Source organism: Wolffia australiana, chromosome 1 (genome assembly GCF_029677425.1).
Source record: "Wolffia australiana isolate 7733 chromosome 1, ASM2967742v1".
In the NCBI taxonomy this organism is placed as follows: domain Eukaryota; kingdom Viridiplantae; phylum Streptophyta; class Magnoliopsida; order Alismatales; family Araceae; genus Wolffia; species Wolffia australiana.
In genome coordinates this window covers 15,449,773-15,465,000 of record NC_135835.1, presented here as the reverse complement: position 1 = coordinate 15,465,000, position 15,228 = coordinate 15,449,773, and the positions used below count along the sequence as shown (strand labels likewise).

The 15,228-nt window shown below is 43.3% G+C and overlaps 2 protein-coding genes across 2 annotated transcripts in view; one reads left to right on the top strand and one right to left on the bottom strand.

Annotated features, from left to right (window-relative positions):
* LOC144708266 (uncharacterized) overlaps positions 1–1,378 on the top strand; it is a 4,352-nt gene extending 2,974 nt beyond the window's left edge. Inside the window, exons 3-5 of the mRNA XM_078581520.1 lie at positions 121–448; positions 615–695; positions 1,116–1,378. Of these exons, the coding sequence (XP_078437646.1) occupies positions 121–448; positions 615–695; positions 1,116–1,154 (448 nt within the window). The 3' untranslated portion in view covers positions 1,155–1,378. The remainder of the gene's footprint in view (positions 1–120; positions 449–614; positions 696–1,115) is intronic.
* A 124-nt stretch (positions 1,379–1,502) lies between these two features.
* Positions 1,503–11,464, bottom strand: PSL4 (calmodulin-binding protein). Its single transcript, XM_078581514.1, has 16 exons — positions 11,173–11,464; positions 10,947–11,060; positions 10,681–10,776; positions 10,076–10,315; positions 4,713–4,855; positions 4,016–4,087; positions 3,822–3,890; positions 3,401–3,746; positions 3,207–3,314; positions 2,546–2,647; positions 2,388–2,445; positions 2,236–2,304; positions 2,065–2,152; positions 1,926–1,987; positions 1,792–1,843; positions 1,503–1,711 (listed from the first exon to the last, which is right to left on the bottom strand). Exons 1-16 carry the CDS (start codon positions 11,285–11,287, stop codon positions 1,649–1,651), a joined length of 1,797 nt encoding a protein of 598 aa, XP_078437640.1. The 5' UTR covers positions 11,288–11,464; the 3' UTR covers positions 1,503–1,648.
* Between the last annotated feature and the right edge of the window lie 3,764 nt (positions 11,465–15,228).

Genomic DNA, 15,228 nt, shown 5'->3' with positions numbered 1-15,228 from the left:
ATTTATCGTTATCCTATTTTTAACTTTCTTGCTTAAAATTTTGGGTAGTTTACTCATTATTCATTCCACAGGATTATCTTTTTCTGGTCTCTTAATGAGCCGTGCGAGATTGAATTTCAGGAACATTTCTTCTTCCAAGGAGAACCTCAGCAGAGCAGTCATCTTCTCTGTCCGGCTCACTCTTTGCATGCAAATAATCTCAATTTTTGCGAGATGGTGTTCTGGATTTCTTTGGGTTCAGATGTACAGATTGGGGGTCTCGTTGGTCGACAGCTCCGCCTACCGGGAAGCGGATTCTGATTCCAAAAATAGTTTCTTGAATCCTCCTGTTCTTGAGCCTTGTCGGCAGCTCTCCATTGCAGACGATTTTTTGGGGGGCTCCATTTATGATCCTGCTTATTACTCTTCTCTGTTTGAAGATGGCCAGGAGAAAAAATGCCCAAAAGAGGTAACCCCTCCCCTCAGATCATTTTCATTTTACATTTTTTTAACATTTTCCCCTCAATTCGGTGAAGAAAAACAGTGTTGTTTTCTCTTTGTTTGGAAATATATACTAAATGATTGTTCGTGGAAATAATGTTGAGATTATTATTTTTCTTGATCTTTGTCCGCAGGATGGCAGACTGATTAACCTACTCAAAAGTGGGTCCTCATCTGCTTCGGACATGGAATCGAGCCCCAGCCGGCGTTTGCAGGTTCCAAAATAACCTCATTTTTTATTTCATTTCTTTTTTTTTTGAAGAAATCAGGCCAAATTTCCACTTTGGATGTTTGGTAGGCGATGAACCATCAATTATACCCAAGAAATCGGACTAAAATTACCCTTAAGTTCTGTCTTTAATCAATCAATTTGACTCAAGAAATCAACCCGACTCGAATTTATCATCCCCTAATTATTCGCTAATTGATTGAGGCGATCAATTAGAGAACAAATGTATTCGCAATTTCATTGATTGGAGAAAGAGGTAGGAGTTAGGGGGAGGGGAGAATAAATTTGACTTGATCAAATTTATCCAGAACTCTAGCATTTTTCCCTTGTGTTCATCAATCAATTTAACTCAAGAAATCAACCCAAAATTCATCGATTCAATCTCTTCATGTGTGCCCAATTGCAGGTTTCTTCGGAGAGAACTTCTCACAGCTCCAAGTTTTGATTTGAGGCGGCCATTCTTTTCATGTACAGACCCATCTCGCCAAGTCCCTCTCAGGAAATAAAGGCTATATCTCCGCCAAGATTGATTCTTTTCCTCGTCTTCCATCCAGTTGTAAATTCCCCTCCCCTCATCTCGTTGAATAATAGAACTACGGCTACAATTTGTTCTCCAATCAAAAAAGGTTTTGAACATTTGAAGCTTGAATCAAGAGGTCATTTGTGATTTTCAAATCCCCAAGAAACTCTAACCACGTTCAAAGTTGGTCAAAATTGCATGTTCTCCCGTTGAATAATAGATCTACGGGTAAGATTTGTTCTCCAATCAAAAAAGGTTTTGAACATTTGAAGGTTGAATCAAGAGGTCATTTGTAATTTTCAAATACCCAAGAAACTCTAACCACGTTCAAAGTTGGTCAAAATTGTGTGTTCTCTCAATCTATATCTTGGGATGAATCGTAAGAACTTGGGGCTCACCATTTTTTTTCTGAATTGTCGCTAAAGCTCGTCATGAGGCTGCAAATCCCCTGTGTTCAACCGCTTCAGCTTGTTCTCTAGATCCTGTCACCAAAAATAAAATAAGTTGCTTCATAAAATCGTTCTTAGCCTGAAAATTAGGGGAAGATATGGATGAGTTTTGCCTTTAGCTTCTCTTCGAGGCAGAGCGCCGGCGTCGAAAGAATCGCGGAATATCTGCAACAAATATGATGAATCAACCAGTGGATTTTTGGATGAAGGGAAAATAGAAAGAACAAGGGAATTAAATTGGACGGACTCGCATCTGCTGGGCTCGTCGACGTGGTTGACCTCGTTCTTCAGTCCGCATCTAAGTCTGACCTGTTCTTGGACACCGTCACTTAATTTCTTTATTAATTCTTTATTAACAGTAATCAATCAGAGGAAGGGAGTTGCACCTTTAATGTTCTATCAGGGCCGTTCCAGCATTTCTCTCCGTGGGAAAATATCATTAATCTGTACGAGTCCTCGAACTTGTCCCAGCTCCTGGGTTAATTTTTGGGCAAAAAACCAACAAAATTAGTCAATTTGGTTAAGTTTGTGATTCGTGTGTGAGAGACAGCATGTACCCCAGACGAGTATTGCTGTAACCCTCAACTTGGGAGGCGTCTTTGAAAGGACAGACTTTGTACACATACCTATAAGGAAAAAAAAGGGAATTATTGACAAATTATTAGAGTTAAAAAATAGTGTAAAAATGTGGCGACGAAATGAAAAGTACTTGTCCTGCTTTGTCTCGAAGCATTCATCGTAAAAGAAATAAAATTCTTTGTCCACACCTGCCATTGAAAGGGCAATGCTCAAGTCATCAACGAGATAATTTGACATCTATGATATGATTAATGGCATCATGAACGAATATTCAAATAGCATATTTACCAAAATCATGCTTCAATTTTGCAGTCAGTTTGGATATTCTCGACTGAATCTTGGTTAATTTTGAGGTTGACTCATCGTATTCTTTCCGAATGCGTGCAGCATCTGCAAGGTCACCATGAGAAAACTATAATACAGTTTGAACACCTGAGTAATGTTCCCCGCCACCAATGATGGTGACCAGATTTCATCAACCCCATCATTTTGTCCTCTCTAGGATGACGATGACAATGATGATAACGAAGATGTCATTCTCGTGGACGATTATGTCTCGTCACTCATCACTTTTCCTCCATAAACCTCATTCAGACAATGGGTTTTGGATAATGACGACAATTTTAGTAATCGTCTGCAAACAAGCCCTGAGGCAAGTACTCCAAGCAAATGTTTTATTTGATTTGTTGTGAATTGGATGATGGAAAAACCAGCAAGGAGCAAATGTGGGCTGTGTTGCAATATCATAATTGGGTCGACCAGGTCAGATCATGAGTTAAATATCATGATCGGGTCGACCAGGCCCGTAAGTGAATAGAAAATCGAAAACGTACATTGTTGTTCTCAATCGGCTATGCCTCACACCCTAGGACATATGGGGTTATATCCTTTATTTACTGGCTTTTGCGTTCTCAATCATCGTTGCCTAAAATAAGCTGAAACCCGGTACCTGAAACATCAACAGGGCTCTTAAATAAGCTGATCCTCTGAAGAATGTTCTGGACGGTCCGCTGAATCTTCTCCGACCACGACATGGTGCTTGTTGTTTCAGTATAATCTAGATGCATTTGAAGTATATCTTTTAAATATTTTATGCTCGAAATAGAATGAAAATAAAAGCAAACCTGAGGCAAGATCAAGCACCTGAAAACTCTGCGTCATCTTCTGCCTCGTTGTTACTATGGGTATGACTTGGCTCCAGTTCATCTTCATATTCGTCATCCGAATGCCCATGATCCGATTCCTCGTCATCATGATCATCGTCATCATTGTATTTAGGACCACTTTCTTCAGGTTCTGAGTTGTAACCAGGGTTGATTTCATCGTGATTCCCAGAGGCTGCTGAATCTTTTTCCTGAATTTCGAGCTTTTCTGCTTCTTCTTCTCCCTTAGTTTCCGGAGTTGTCTTTTCTCCCGTCCAACGTGAAGCCACGCGACGGCCCAACTCCTCTTTCGATAGTCCCTCTATACTGTCCTGATCTTCGTTTCCCTGCAGATATCAATCACAGAAACATACGTCATAAAATAAGAATTAATTAAATCGAATATTTCACGAATATTCAACCTGTTTCTCCTCATTATTTGAAGCGTCGGTTGTTTTCGCATCTTCAGAGTCTTTTTCTTCTTCCAAAATCTAGGAGGGTATTGCAAAACAAGGATCATTAACTTTTTTTGAAGAAGGATCATTAATGGCCCCTGAGTATCTGAAAGTAGGAGATAAACTAGGCAAAACCAATGAATCTCTGAGATTCCTATCACCTGTTCATCATGATGGTCACTAGAGACGTCCCCATCATCAGATTTTGGCTCCTGAATGCCTTCCGAAGCGTTCTAGAAAAGTGGTTGAAGAAACTTCAGCAACAACAAGAAGTGATATAGTCTCAGAACAATTATGTACGTTGACGACATGTTGGCAATATCTTTGATTCTATAATGAAAATTTCCAATTATGATCATACCAGCTCTTATCAATTTAGGAGACTCCATCAGTTGTAGGGGAATAATTCCCCCCTTCTTTTATCAATGGTCAACTTGATTTGCAGCAATTTCCCAAAAAGAAGGAAAAGCATGAATGCTTATGCATCGTAGAGTATAAGATAGAGAGACGGATCCGTCCATGATCAATCAACCCAGAAACAGTTAAACATGGTCTAATTACATGCTTAGATGCAACTCTATTGTTGACTAATTTTCAGAAACTAAATAAAATGAAAAAAATCATCTCCGAAGATACAACAAGATCATCCTTTTAAGGTGAAACTCAGTGAACGCGTAACATAAGAAAACCCTAGGTTGCAAGTCTGGTTAAAGACATTAAGGTGAGGGTGCGCTATTTCAAAACTGTCGCTTACTTACGCTAAGATACATTCAGTGCAGACAGCCAGACGTTTTTCATTATTTCAATGATCACAAGAGTCAGCAGAACTAAGGTTAAGAGCAGCAGAATGAGACTCACCGTGTATTGTTCACTTCCATCTTCTGTCTTCCCGTTGGTTGGACCATTCTCGCTTGCCTTCTGGGAGTTTTTCAACGCATCCTCCTCTTTCTCCTTTTTAAGGCGCTCTTGCTCCTCGGCCTTTTCTATCTGTTCCTTGTGTTCTGTGAGAACCGATTGATGTTGTTACGACAGAAATAGGGCGACAGACGATCACAAAGAGTCATAGGAAATCTCACTTAATATATGAGTTATTATCATCCTTGCCATAATATTCAAAATCAAATTAGTATATTCATGCAATTAATAAGTGACAATTGGGTGGAGCTAAGCAGATCGCCCAGGAAGCAAATCCAACGTGAATTTGTAGAATCCTGCATTTTGAATTTTAAGAACCTAACTTCCTTTAATGATGTAAACAAACTTGTCAGCGAGACATAAAGGCACAGAATGATCGAACGTCTCGACTTGTCCATGGAAAAGAAAATTGCGCCAAAGAGAAAAACCAAGGATTCAATAGAAGAATGGACAAAGATAATTCGCAGGACAACCCAAGAACATTGAAAAAAATAGCCCAAGCGCCAAACATGATCACATAGAGAATCAGATATATTTCCAGTGCCTAACATAGAGATTCAGTTGGAGGGTCGTAAGATAAACTCTCTCACTGTTCGATATCTATTAGGAGGAAAGCTTCCGTTAGACTGTACAATAAATGTAGCACCCTCGATAAAATGTAGTTCGATTGAGGTAAATCCAAAGCATTTTTTACAGCCAGGGGAGACTATGATAGAGACCAGAAACAAATTCTCACAAATGTTCTGATGGCCTATAAGAGGTTGAATCAATCCTTCCCATCATCAAATCTGATAAAATGAATCTAGCAAAAGTTTGATGAATATTGTTGGAATCTCTGAAATCCTCAATGCACCGTCAGCTCCAGTGAATCCGACATGAAGAAGATAGAGGCCAGCAGGATGGAGGAGGAGAAGTTGTGCAACATAAACGTAAAAACTGATTTGTACTATTTATTGGTTTCTGCTAACGCCCCTTGTACAACATGCATAGTAGGGGTCGGATTTAAAGAACCAAATTGAGTCGCCATACAAAATTCATGAACGAAGTAGACATTACATTGGGTATAAATTAAGTAAAGAAAGAGGAGGGTAAAACGACAAAAAAAAGAAAAACCCGCTAAGAAATGGGTTTTTGGCCTTTAACAATCTCCCTCGTGCTGGGAATTCATATTGTTCTTTCCCTGCTAGAAGACAAGTTTCTTCAACAATGGACTATGTACCCTTTTGGTAAGAAGATCTGCACATTGGTTTGCAGAGTCTACATGATTTGTATAGATAATCCCGCTATCTAGCTTTTCCTGGATCAAGTGATGGATGACATCCACATGCTTGGTTCGGGCATGGTGAACTACATTGTGAGTGATTGTGATGGCAGACCAATCGTCACACATTAGCAAGATTGGCAAGATACGAGGGATCTTGAGGTCCTGCAGCACATGTTTGATGCCACAACGATTCACAGATGCCAGGGGCTAATGCCCAAAGCACTTCTTTGGCACTGGATTGCAACACTGTAGACTGCTTCTTTGTTTTTCCAGGAGATGATGAGATTACCCCCAAGGAACAGTAGCATGAAAGCGATATTTGGTCAACAATATTACCTGCATAATCAGCATCAGGGTAAAATTCAAGGTTTGTATTACCTGTACATTTTAAAACAATTCCAAGTTCTGGTGGTGTACCCACATGTATGTGAGTATGTAACGCACAGCACAGTCTTGTACTTCCCTATGACGCTGCATTGACCAACCCTGCGGCATAGGAGATGTCAGGCTTTGTGCAACTTAGGTAGATTAATTTTCCAAACAAACGATGGTATCTCCCTTTGTCAGTAGGATCACTGGCTTGGCCAAGGCCTAGTTTATGGTGGGGATCAACTGGTTTAAAACCTAGCAAACCAGTCTCCCAGAATACATTCAATTCACACTAATTGGGATAAAACAATGCCAGTAGGCGAGTATGCAACTTCTATGCCAAAGTACTGTCTTACTTTGGCATACATAAAAAGGAAGACAAGGAAGACAAGGGGCTGCATTGACTTCAAGGATCGTAATGCTCAATAGTGTGGGGGGTGCGGCGGAGGAGGAGAAGGGGGGAAGTCACCACCGAGGAACCTATATAAATAAAGAGAAGACGGGGATTATGAGCATCATCTTCTTGGAGGTTACAGGAATAGGAAAGAGGGAGGTTGATTGAGGTTACGATGAGGGCTGGTCATCGGAAAGTGAGACAGTGTTCTTGCAGCGAGAAGCTGCATCTGGCTCGCTAGCTCAAGGGAACTGTACCAGTCGGAGACCAACTTCATCGGACGGCTTCTTCCTTGCTTCTTGCAGAGATTAGATGTTGTTGCAAAACGATCTTGAATCAGTACATACTATTGCATTTGATATACTGTTGGATTCTTCCAGATTGCATTCGGGTTGCGTCATACTATAGTTTGTCCAACTCTTTAATCCCAAAATCCTGAGAGAGTCGTGAGTCCACCTTATGAATTTTTTCTTCATCCTCCCTTGTCACGACCATAACATCAACATACACAAGTAATAAAGCTATGCCCTTCAGAGTATGTTTTATAACAGTGTATGAACCCCACTACTTTGATTATTGTTCATAGACTTCATAGTTTTTGTGAGTTCTCCAAACCAGGCTTGTGGAAATGGTTTAAGTCCACACTACGCCTTGTTTAATTTGCATACTAGGTGATGGTTTTGTGAATTCCTGAATACGGGGGGATATGCATTTATAAGTCTTCCTCCAAATATAACATCCTGTCCTATAGATCCTTCACAAACGGAAATGACGACCTATATTGGGATCAATTGTATCTCACATCCAGCCCTAAATAAGTGCATCAGCTTCTGACCAGCTCACAAGGCGCCCCGCTGTTGGAGGTGCCTCAGAGAGGTGTCTAACCTTGCGTCATTTCCGTTTCTGTGAAGGCGCCCCAGCTTCTGTGAAGGATTTTGGGAAGCTCCAAGACATTTTTGCATACTCAGCCAAAAGGGGTAACAGGGACCAGAGATAGTAAGGGAAGATCTGATGCCATCAGCAGATAAATATCAAGTGGAATCAGTATCAACAAAGACAGAAACTTAGGCAGAAGTTTACTCCCTTAAAAAAGTGTGGATCAATGGCTAGCGTGAAACTCGTCCACTGACATCAGGGTTACGACTCTCGACAGGAGATCTCCCCACGGAATCAGAGAGGATTACAGCTCTATTCCGGAGATGAGTATCGTCACCAATGATCACTGCAGCCTTCAGTTGCTTGTGGCACAAGTCAGCGTCCACTTCTATGATAATCATACACATATTTATCAAATGACTTCCAGCAATTACATGGACCTTTGACAAGAAAAATAACAGAGGGCAAGAAAAAAAAGACATTATATTCCTCGTTCCTTCCTTCTAGTAGCCAAACCAGAAAAAGACGGAAACATATTAACTTCGTTGCCTATTTCTGATACTCTGCAGGAAACTCATGCGATTCCAATGAGAACCTATGGCTGTGATGCTCAGTGCGAATTCCATGGCATGGAATTCCATTGGTGAGCAAGCCATTTAACTCTGTGTATTAGACAGTTTTTTACCAGAACATTACAAGCGATGCTTTACAATGGCAAGCAATTGGACTTTCCCCTTGAATTGATTAAAATTTATATGCATCTGTTCCTGTGATAAATGATGGTTCACGAAAATGACAAAGTGAAAACGCTGGTGTAGTTGACATGGTGAGCGCTCCAAATGATTAATGGTCTGTTCTCGACTTATGATTGCATCTCTTTTAAGTTGGACTTTGCCACAAACCAACTGCAGAACCCTGCTAAACAAAGGAACATGATAGTATCCAATGGAGGACATATTGGAAGGGAAGCGGCCATGGCCCGGTCTATAAATCGGGGATAGGCAGCCCAGTGGGCCTGGCAAAGGCTAGAAGCCCATTGAAGTCAATTTCCATTTTTAGGTACCCGTTTCCTCAATATGTCTTAGTATAAGACTCTTGTAAGTCTCGATAAGGGCTTTCATAAGGTATTTTGGAAGTGTCCTTGGAGTTACCCAAACTGCATCTGGCTGGAAACCGGTTCTGCCGCATCCGGCAGTCTTTAGGCCATTATCAATCTCCTCTCCTCTCTCTCTCTCTTGTACAAGTTCCCCCAAAATCAAAGGCCCAGATATTTGAGCTGGTTTTATGTTTCTAAACTGATATTTCTTACTGAATTTCCTGCCAGCAGAAAAGGCGTCATTCGCAAAAGATTACAATGCTCCTTTCTATTTCTGCTGTTCTGTAGCGTATCAGTATAAAGACTAAGTCACCATTTTGAAGCTGAGGTCTAAATATCTGGTACATTAAAGGCTGAAACGTGTCGGGTGAATCAAACACTCTGAATAGCATGATCTTGAATTCATGGAGAGTTTGGAATCATGGACTCATCCAAGCGAATTTTAAAGGATGACCATCCCTGAAGTTCATAAAAAGTTCATCTACTACTGTTAAGGAATAGTACAGTCGCAACAGTAATTCATTAAGCGAACAATAGTCAACTCAGAAGACACCATTCTCTTTCTTTTTTGTTGACGAAGTGCAGCACTGGCACACTTGTGTTTTAGAGCATCAAGGACCTGATAGCACACGGCAGACCTACTTGTATTTATGGGCGGCGACTAAGATGAGATCAGGCTCAATGACATGGCTTACCAATCAGGATCGATGACCTACTAATAATTGGGAGGGTCAATGTTTTGAGTGATCTCCCCAATCTTTCCTCAAAAAATGGAACGATGACACGGGTAGTTATGTGGTCCCTTGAATGCCACGAAACAGCACTCATAGGATTCAAATAAGGCTAATCTTACCTTGTTCTTCCGATTCACCATGTTCTAATGCTTTTCAGGGATCTGAAGGGATTTGATGCTTCATTAGTAACATTCGAACTGATTGAGGTCTTCTAGGAGGATTTCAAAAACTAGCAGCTGGACAGAAATACGGAAGGTAAAGAAACAGAATAACAATTCAGGATTATAGGGCACGCTAACCATGAAATATTTTTCCTTTAAAGAGTGAAAATAAAAGAGATACGCAATCACAGAAAATTAACCAAGCTACGCCAAAGCACAGTATGCTGTGTACGTCAGCACTGCGTTAATTTTAAAAAATAGATTTAACACTCAAGAAAAATTCAAACGAAAAATCCAGTACTTCGACCTAACAGGATACGAAGAATCAGGGACTTCATTATTGCATTATTGTATTTCATCCGTCTCATATGTCGTATCACAAAGAAAGAATGAACAGGTGACGATGGCACACCTTTAAGTCTTTCAACAATCCCTTTGAGAACTTTTTCTTCTGTCTTCAGCTTCGACAATTCTGCTCCATCTTCCTCAAACGCTTTCTTTGCTTTTTCTACTTCAATTATCCGCAGTGCAATACCGTCTCGGTGTGTAGATATCTTCTTTGTCAATCTTTCTCTGGCCACTTTTCCAGCTTCCCAACACGTGTTGGCGCAATCCACCTTACCGTTATACTCATCACTTCCATCGCAACAATCTGACCACCAGAATAATGAAATATAACCTCCTCAGAACGAAGATAGTTTCACACTATATTGGAACTTCTCTCCGAGAGATTATAAGAGATTTTCTTTCGTAAACAATCGTTTAATAGCACCGATGGCTTTAATCGACCATAATAGAATCAACCTCATGTTTATTATACAGGCGGTTAAAATCAATCCAAGCAACTGATAATCTACCGAGGGTAAGTGGCAAGAACAGGAGCATTCTTCCACTTTCTGTGAAAATGCTAGTCGAAGGTGATAGAAGAACGAACGGAAAATTGACGAAGTAGATGATATTTTGGTCATGATCATGAACATCCTGAGCCAGAGCAAAAAATTTGAGAGAAATACGTACCACAAATGCCATCGTTCACGCGGGATGAGAAAATGATTAAAGGAGTATGACCCTTGTTCTGGCAGTAGAACTTTCCCTCCGGACAAGCGGATGTCCCTGAAAACCGCAATTAGCGTCAATAAACTTCGCAACAATGTAAGGTATTTCAACAATGTTGGCATCCACGTAAAGATTCAAACTCATACGAGAAATTAGAAAACAGCACACCAAGTCTTGGAAAAATATCCACTTAAACAATAAGATCAGGGAGAATTTTCGCGACAGACCTGGCTCGTCGGTTCCGTCGGGGCAGTCGCAGAAGTCATCGTTGAGCTGCTCAATCGCGAACTTACTAGACCCGTCCTTGCATCTAATTACATTCTGTCGGTAATAATCGGCGTCTTCAAGTCGAAAAATGACAGGAGAACGAAAATTCTCGATCAGTAATGCCAACTCAAAACCAAAAAAAAAAGAGATTAAGCAGAATGCAGATCAAATTCTAAAGATCCTTACCAATAGGAGAAATGCCTAGGGTTTCCCTGGAAGCTGCACAATACGCTGATCCAGCGATCAAGAGCAGACTGGCTGCAAAAAACACGAAAATATCCCCCAATCGGACCCCTTCCATCTCACCCTTCCCGATCGATTCAAATCAAAAAACGAGACGCCGCGAACATCAATGAAGTATTTCCCTCAGGGAACGGAGAGATCGCCACCGACCGTAATCAATGAGAGGACAGATTCTTCTTTTCCTGTGACGAACGAATGAGATCCAGTAATTCTTCTGCATCGAGCTTCTTCTGCGACTGAACAGATTTGAACCCGCCCTTTCTCTCCTTCGAAGAGCGGAGAGAAATTCTGACCGTCCAATTACATTCCTATGGTTACGATTAAGTTCCGGATCGTCCGGGACGTGGACAATGGACGGGACGGAATATCGTCCCGTCCGACGTCCGGAATCAGTGCAATGACGCGGACGGGACGGTTTTTTCGTCCCAGAACGAAAAAAACGCCCCGGCTTTGCCAGTTTCGTCCCGCCCGGAGAAAAACCATCCCGTCCCTAGGGAAGGACACGGTCTCGGTCTGGTTTTACCGAAAACCTAAACCTAGACCTGAAGTTCGGTCTGGTCTCGGTCTCGGTCCGGGCTCGGTCCGGTCCAGTTTTCGGTCGGTCATGTTGACTAGTCAACATTAAGTTGACTTGGTCTTCTCACTGCATCTAATGTCACCTCTAGTGCTGAAGCAGTGTTGAATGAGAATGAGAATGATAGCGAGAGAGTGACACTGAGAGAGTGCAAAGGCTGAGAGAACACCATAGGGAGAGAGTGAGAGAGTGAGAGGGCGAGACTGAGAGCGACAGAGGGAGAGAGGGAGAGAGTGAGAGATGGATAGAGGAGGATCTAGAGGGGGGAACCAGAGAGGGAAGTGAGGGGGAAGGAGAGGGAGCAGGCGAGAGGGAGGGAGTTCAATAGAGAGAGATTTGCGAGAGGGAGAAAGTGTGTGAGAGAATGAGAGAGGGAAAGAAGGAGAGCAAAAGAGAGGACCAGAGGGAGAGAGGCAGAGAGTGAGAGCAGGAGATAGGGCGACAGAGAGAGGGGGTGATAGAGAGTTGGAGAGAGAACGAGAGGGCTTGAGAGAGAGGGAGAGAGGAGGAGAGGGAGAGCAGAAGAGAGTTTGAGAGAGACGGGGAGAGGGAGAGAGGGCGAGAGAGAGAGGAAGAGAGGCGAAGAGGGAGCAGGAGAGAGGGTGAGAGAGAGGAAGAGAGGAGAGAGGAGAGGATAGGGAGTGCGGGAGAGAGGGAGACAGGAGGAGAGGGAGAGCGGGAGAGAGAGGGAGAGAGGGAGAGAGGGAGAGAGGGAGAGAGGAGGAGAGGGAGAGCGGGAGAGAGGGAGACAGGAGGAGAGGGAGAGCGGGAGAGCGGGAGAGAGGGTGAGAGAGAGAGGGAGAGAGGAGGAGAGGGAGAGTGGGTGAGAGAGAGAGCGGGAGAGAACGAGATAGAGAGAGGAGGAGAGGGGATCGGGAGAGAAGGTGAGAGAGGGGAGAGAACGAGATAGAGAGAGGGATAAAGGGAAAGAAAATGAGCAGGAGAGAGTGAGAATGGGAGCAGTGGAGAGGAATGGAGAGAGAGCAAATGAGAGAGAGAAAAAGTAAGACCGGAACAGGGGAGAGAGAGAGAGAGAGAAGAGAAGAGAGGAGGGAGAGCGGGGAGAAAGAAAGGGAGAGAACGCGATAGGGAGACGGATAGACGGAAAGAAAACGAAAGGGAGAGAGTGAGAACGGGAAAGATGGCAAAAGAGAGGAAGTGAGGGAGAGCGAACGAGAGGGAGAGTGAGACCAGAACAGAGAGAGAGAAAGAGCGGGAGAGAGAACACACAAGAGAGTGAGAGATAACAAACAGGAGAGTGAGAGATAACGAGCAGGAAAGGGAGAGACAACGAGAGAAGGAGAGAGAGAGAGAGAACGCGCAGGCAAGAGGGAAAGAGGTCAACAGAGAGAGACAGAATGAGCGGGCGAGAGGAAGAGAGGACAAAAGAGAGAGAGGGAGAGAGAACACACAAGAGAGTGAGAGAGAACGAACAGGAGAGTGAGAGATAACAAGCATGAAAGGGAGAGACAACGAGAGAAGGATAGAGAGAGAGAACGCGCAGGCGAGAGGGAAAGAGGTCAACAGAGAGAGAGAGAACGAGCGGGTGAGAGGAAGAGAGGACAAAAGAGAGAGGGAGAGAGAATGGGAGAAAGAAAGGAGGGAGAGAGGGGGAGAGGGAGCAGGTGAGAGAGAGAGTAACAGTCTTCGGTCCGGTTCTTTGTGCGAAACGGACCCAGACCGGAAGGTTCGGTCAGCCATAAAAAGGCTGACCGACGGTTTGGTTCAGTCTGATCAAACCGAACTTCGGTCAGACCGTGTCCTTCCCTACCCGTCCCTCATCCTGGACGAAATATCCTATAAAAATATTTCCAAGGTCTGATTGAGTTAATATGGATTTTTCTAAGTTTTTTTAGGGAAATATGGAAGAGAGAGAAAGCAGAGGGACATATGTACAATTACTTTTGGGCGGCATCAGTTTGGGGCCACAAAGACTTTGATGCAAAATGTAAAGGAATTGATATAGCTATTCCACGTGGCAAGATCTCAACCGTCGGAAGCAAATCCTGCGGATTTTCATCCATCCCTTACTATCCCTCCGAGACCTTCGGACATGATGGTTTTTTTGTCCGACTAGACGAAAACCGTCCCTTCCGTTCATCCTGGGACAAATTTCTGTCCCGGTTTTTGTCCAACCTCTCGGATGGGATGACTTTTTCGTCCTGGGATGAAAAAACCGTCCCGTCCGCATCCGTGTGCTATAGGTATGATGTGCAGTTATACAAGGACAAAGTTTGCCTGGCCTAAGTCCGCATCCCTGCGCTATTGTTATGAGTGGAATTTCCTTACCAAAGTGTTACGACGCTTCGGTTTCACAGATGCATTCATCGATCTCGTAGATGCTTTTATTAGAGAGAACCATTTCTCTCTCCTGATGGATGAAAATTCCACTAGTTTCTTCACGGCCACGAGAGGACTCCGGCAGGGTGATCCTATCTCACCTACCCTCTTTATATTGATGGAGGAGGTCTTCAGCCGATCGCTCACACGAGCGACCGAACAAGGCCTCATCCAACCGTACTTTACAAAGAGAGGCTGCCCGATTCTCTCGCACTCACTATTTGCTGATGATGCTATTCTATTCCTCAATGGATCTAAAAAATCCATTAAGGCATTTATGAGTGTCCGCACAGCATACGAGCAAGCTTCGGGCCAGCTCATCAATGCCTCAAAGAGTAGCTTCATAGTTGACCCTTCTGCCACTATGAAGCGCTCTGAGATACTCCAGCATTTTACACGTTACTCTCGAGGATGCCTCCCCTTCGACTATCTTGGATGCCCCATCTTTCTAGGCCCCTCTAGACATCATTGCTTTGATGCCTTGTTGGGCAAACTTAGAAAGAAACTAGAGGGATGGAAACTTCGTTTCCTATCCCCAGGAGGATGCATCCAACTTATTAGGCATGTCTTCATGAGTATACCACTGCACACTCTGGCGGTCCACTCACTATCTCTTACAGATCTCCGCTCAGTGGAATGACTATGTGCACGTTTCTTATGGTCCGGTCACCTCATGGAGGAGAATCATCATCATTGGGTTTCTTAGGAGAAAGCATGTCGGCTGACAGACGAGGGGCTTCTAGGGATCAGACGCCTCACGGACGTCCAGGACATGTTTCAAAAGAAGCTCGTATGGTGTATGCGTACCACACGCTCCCCATTGGGGAGTTTCATTTTAGCCAAATATGGCGAATGGGCCCATCGAGAGATAGATATCGAGGGCCCTCGGAGATGGCGGACGTGGTAGCGCCATTGGCTTGCGATTGCTCAGGTCACATGTTGGCATATAGGCCGATGAGAAATTAGCGTGTGGTTTGATACCTGGCATGCAGATGAGCCATCCGCTTGCCACCCATAGTTCGTACCACACCGAGAGCGACTCACAGTGGCCCAACTGCTTATGGGCAACATGCCACACCTATGGG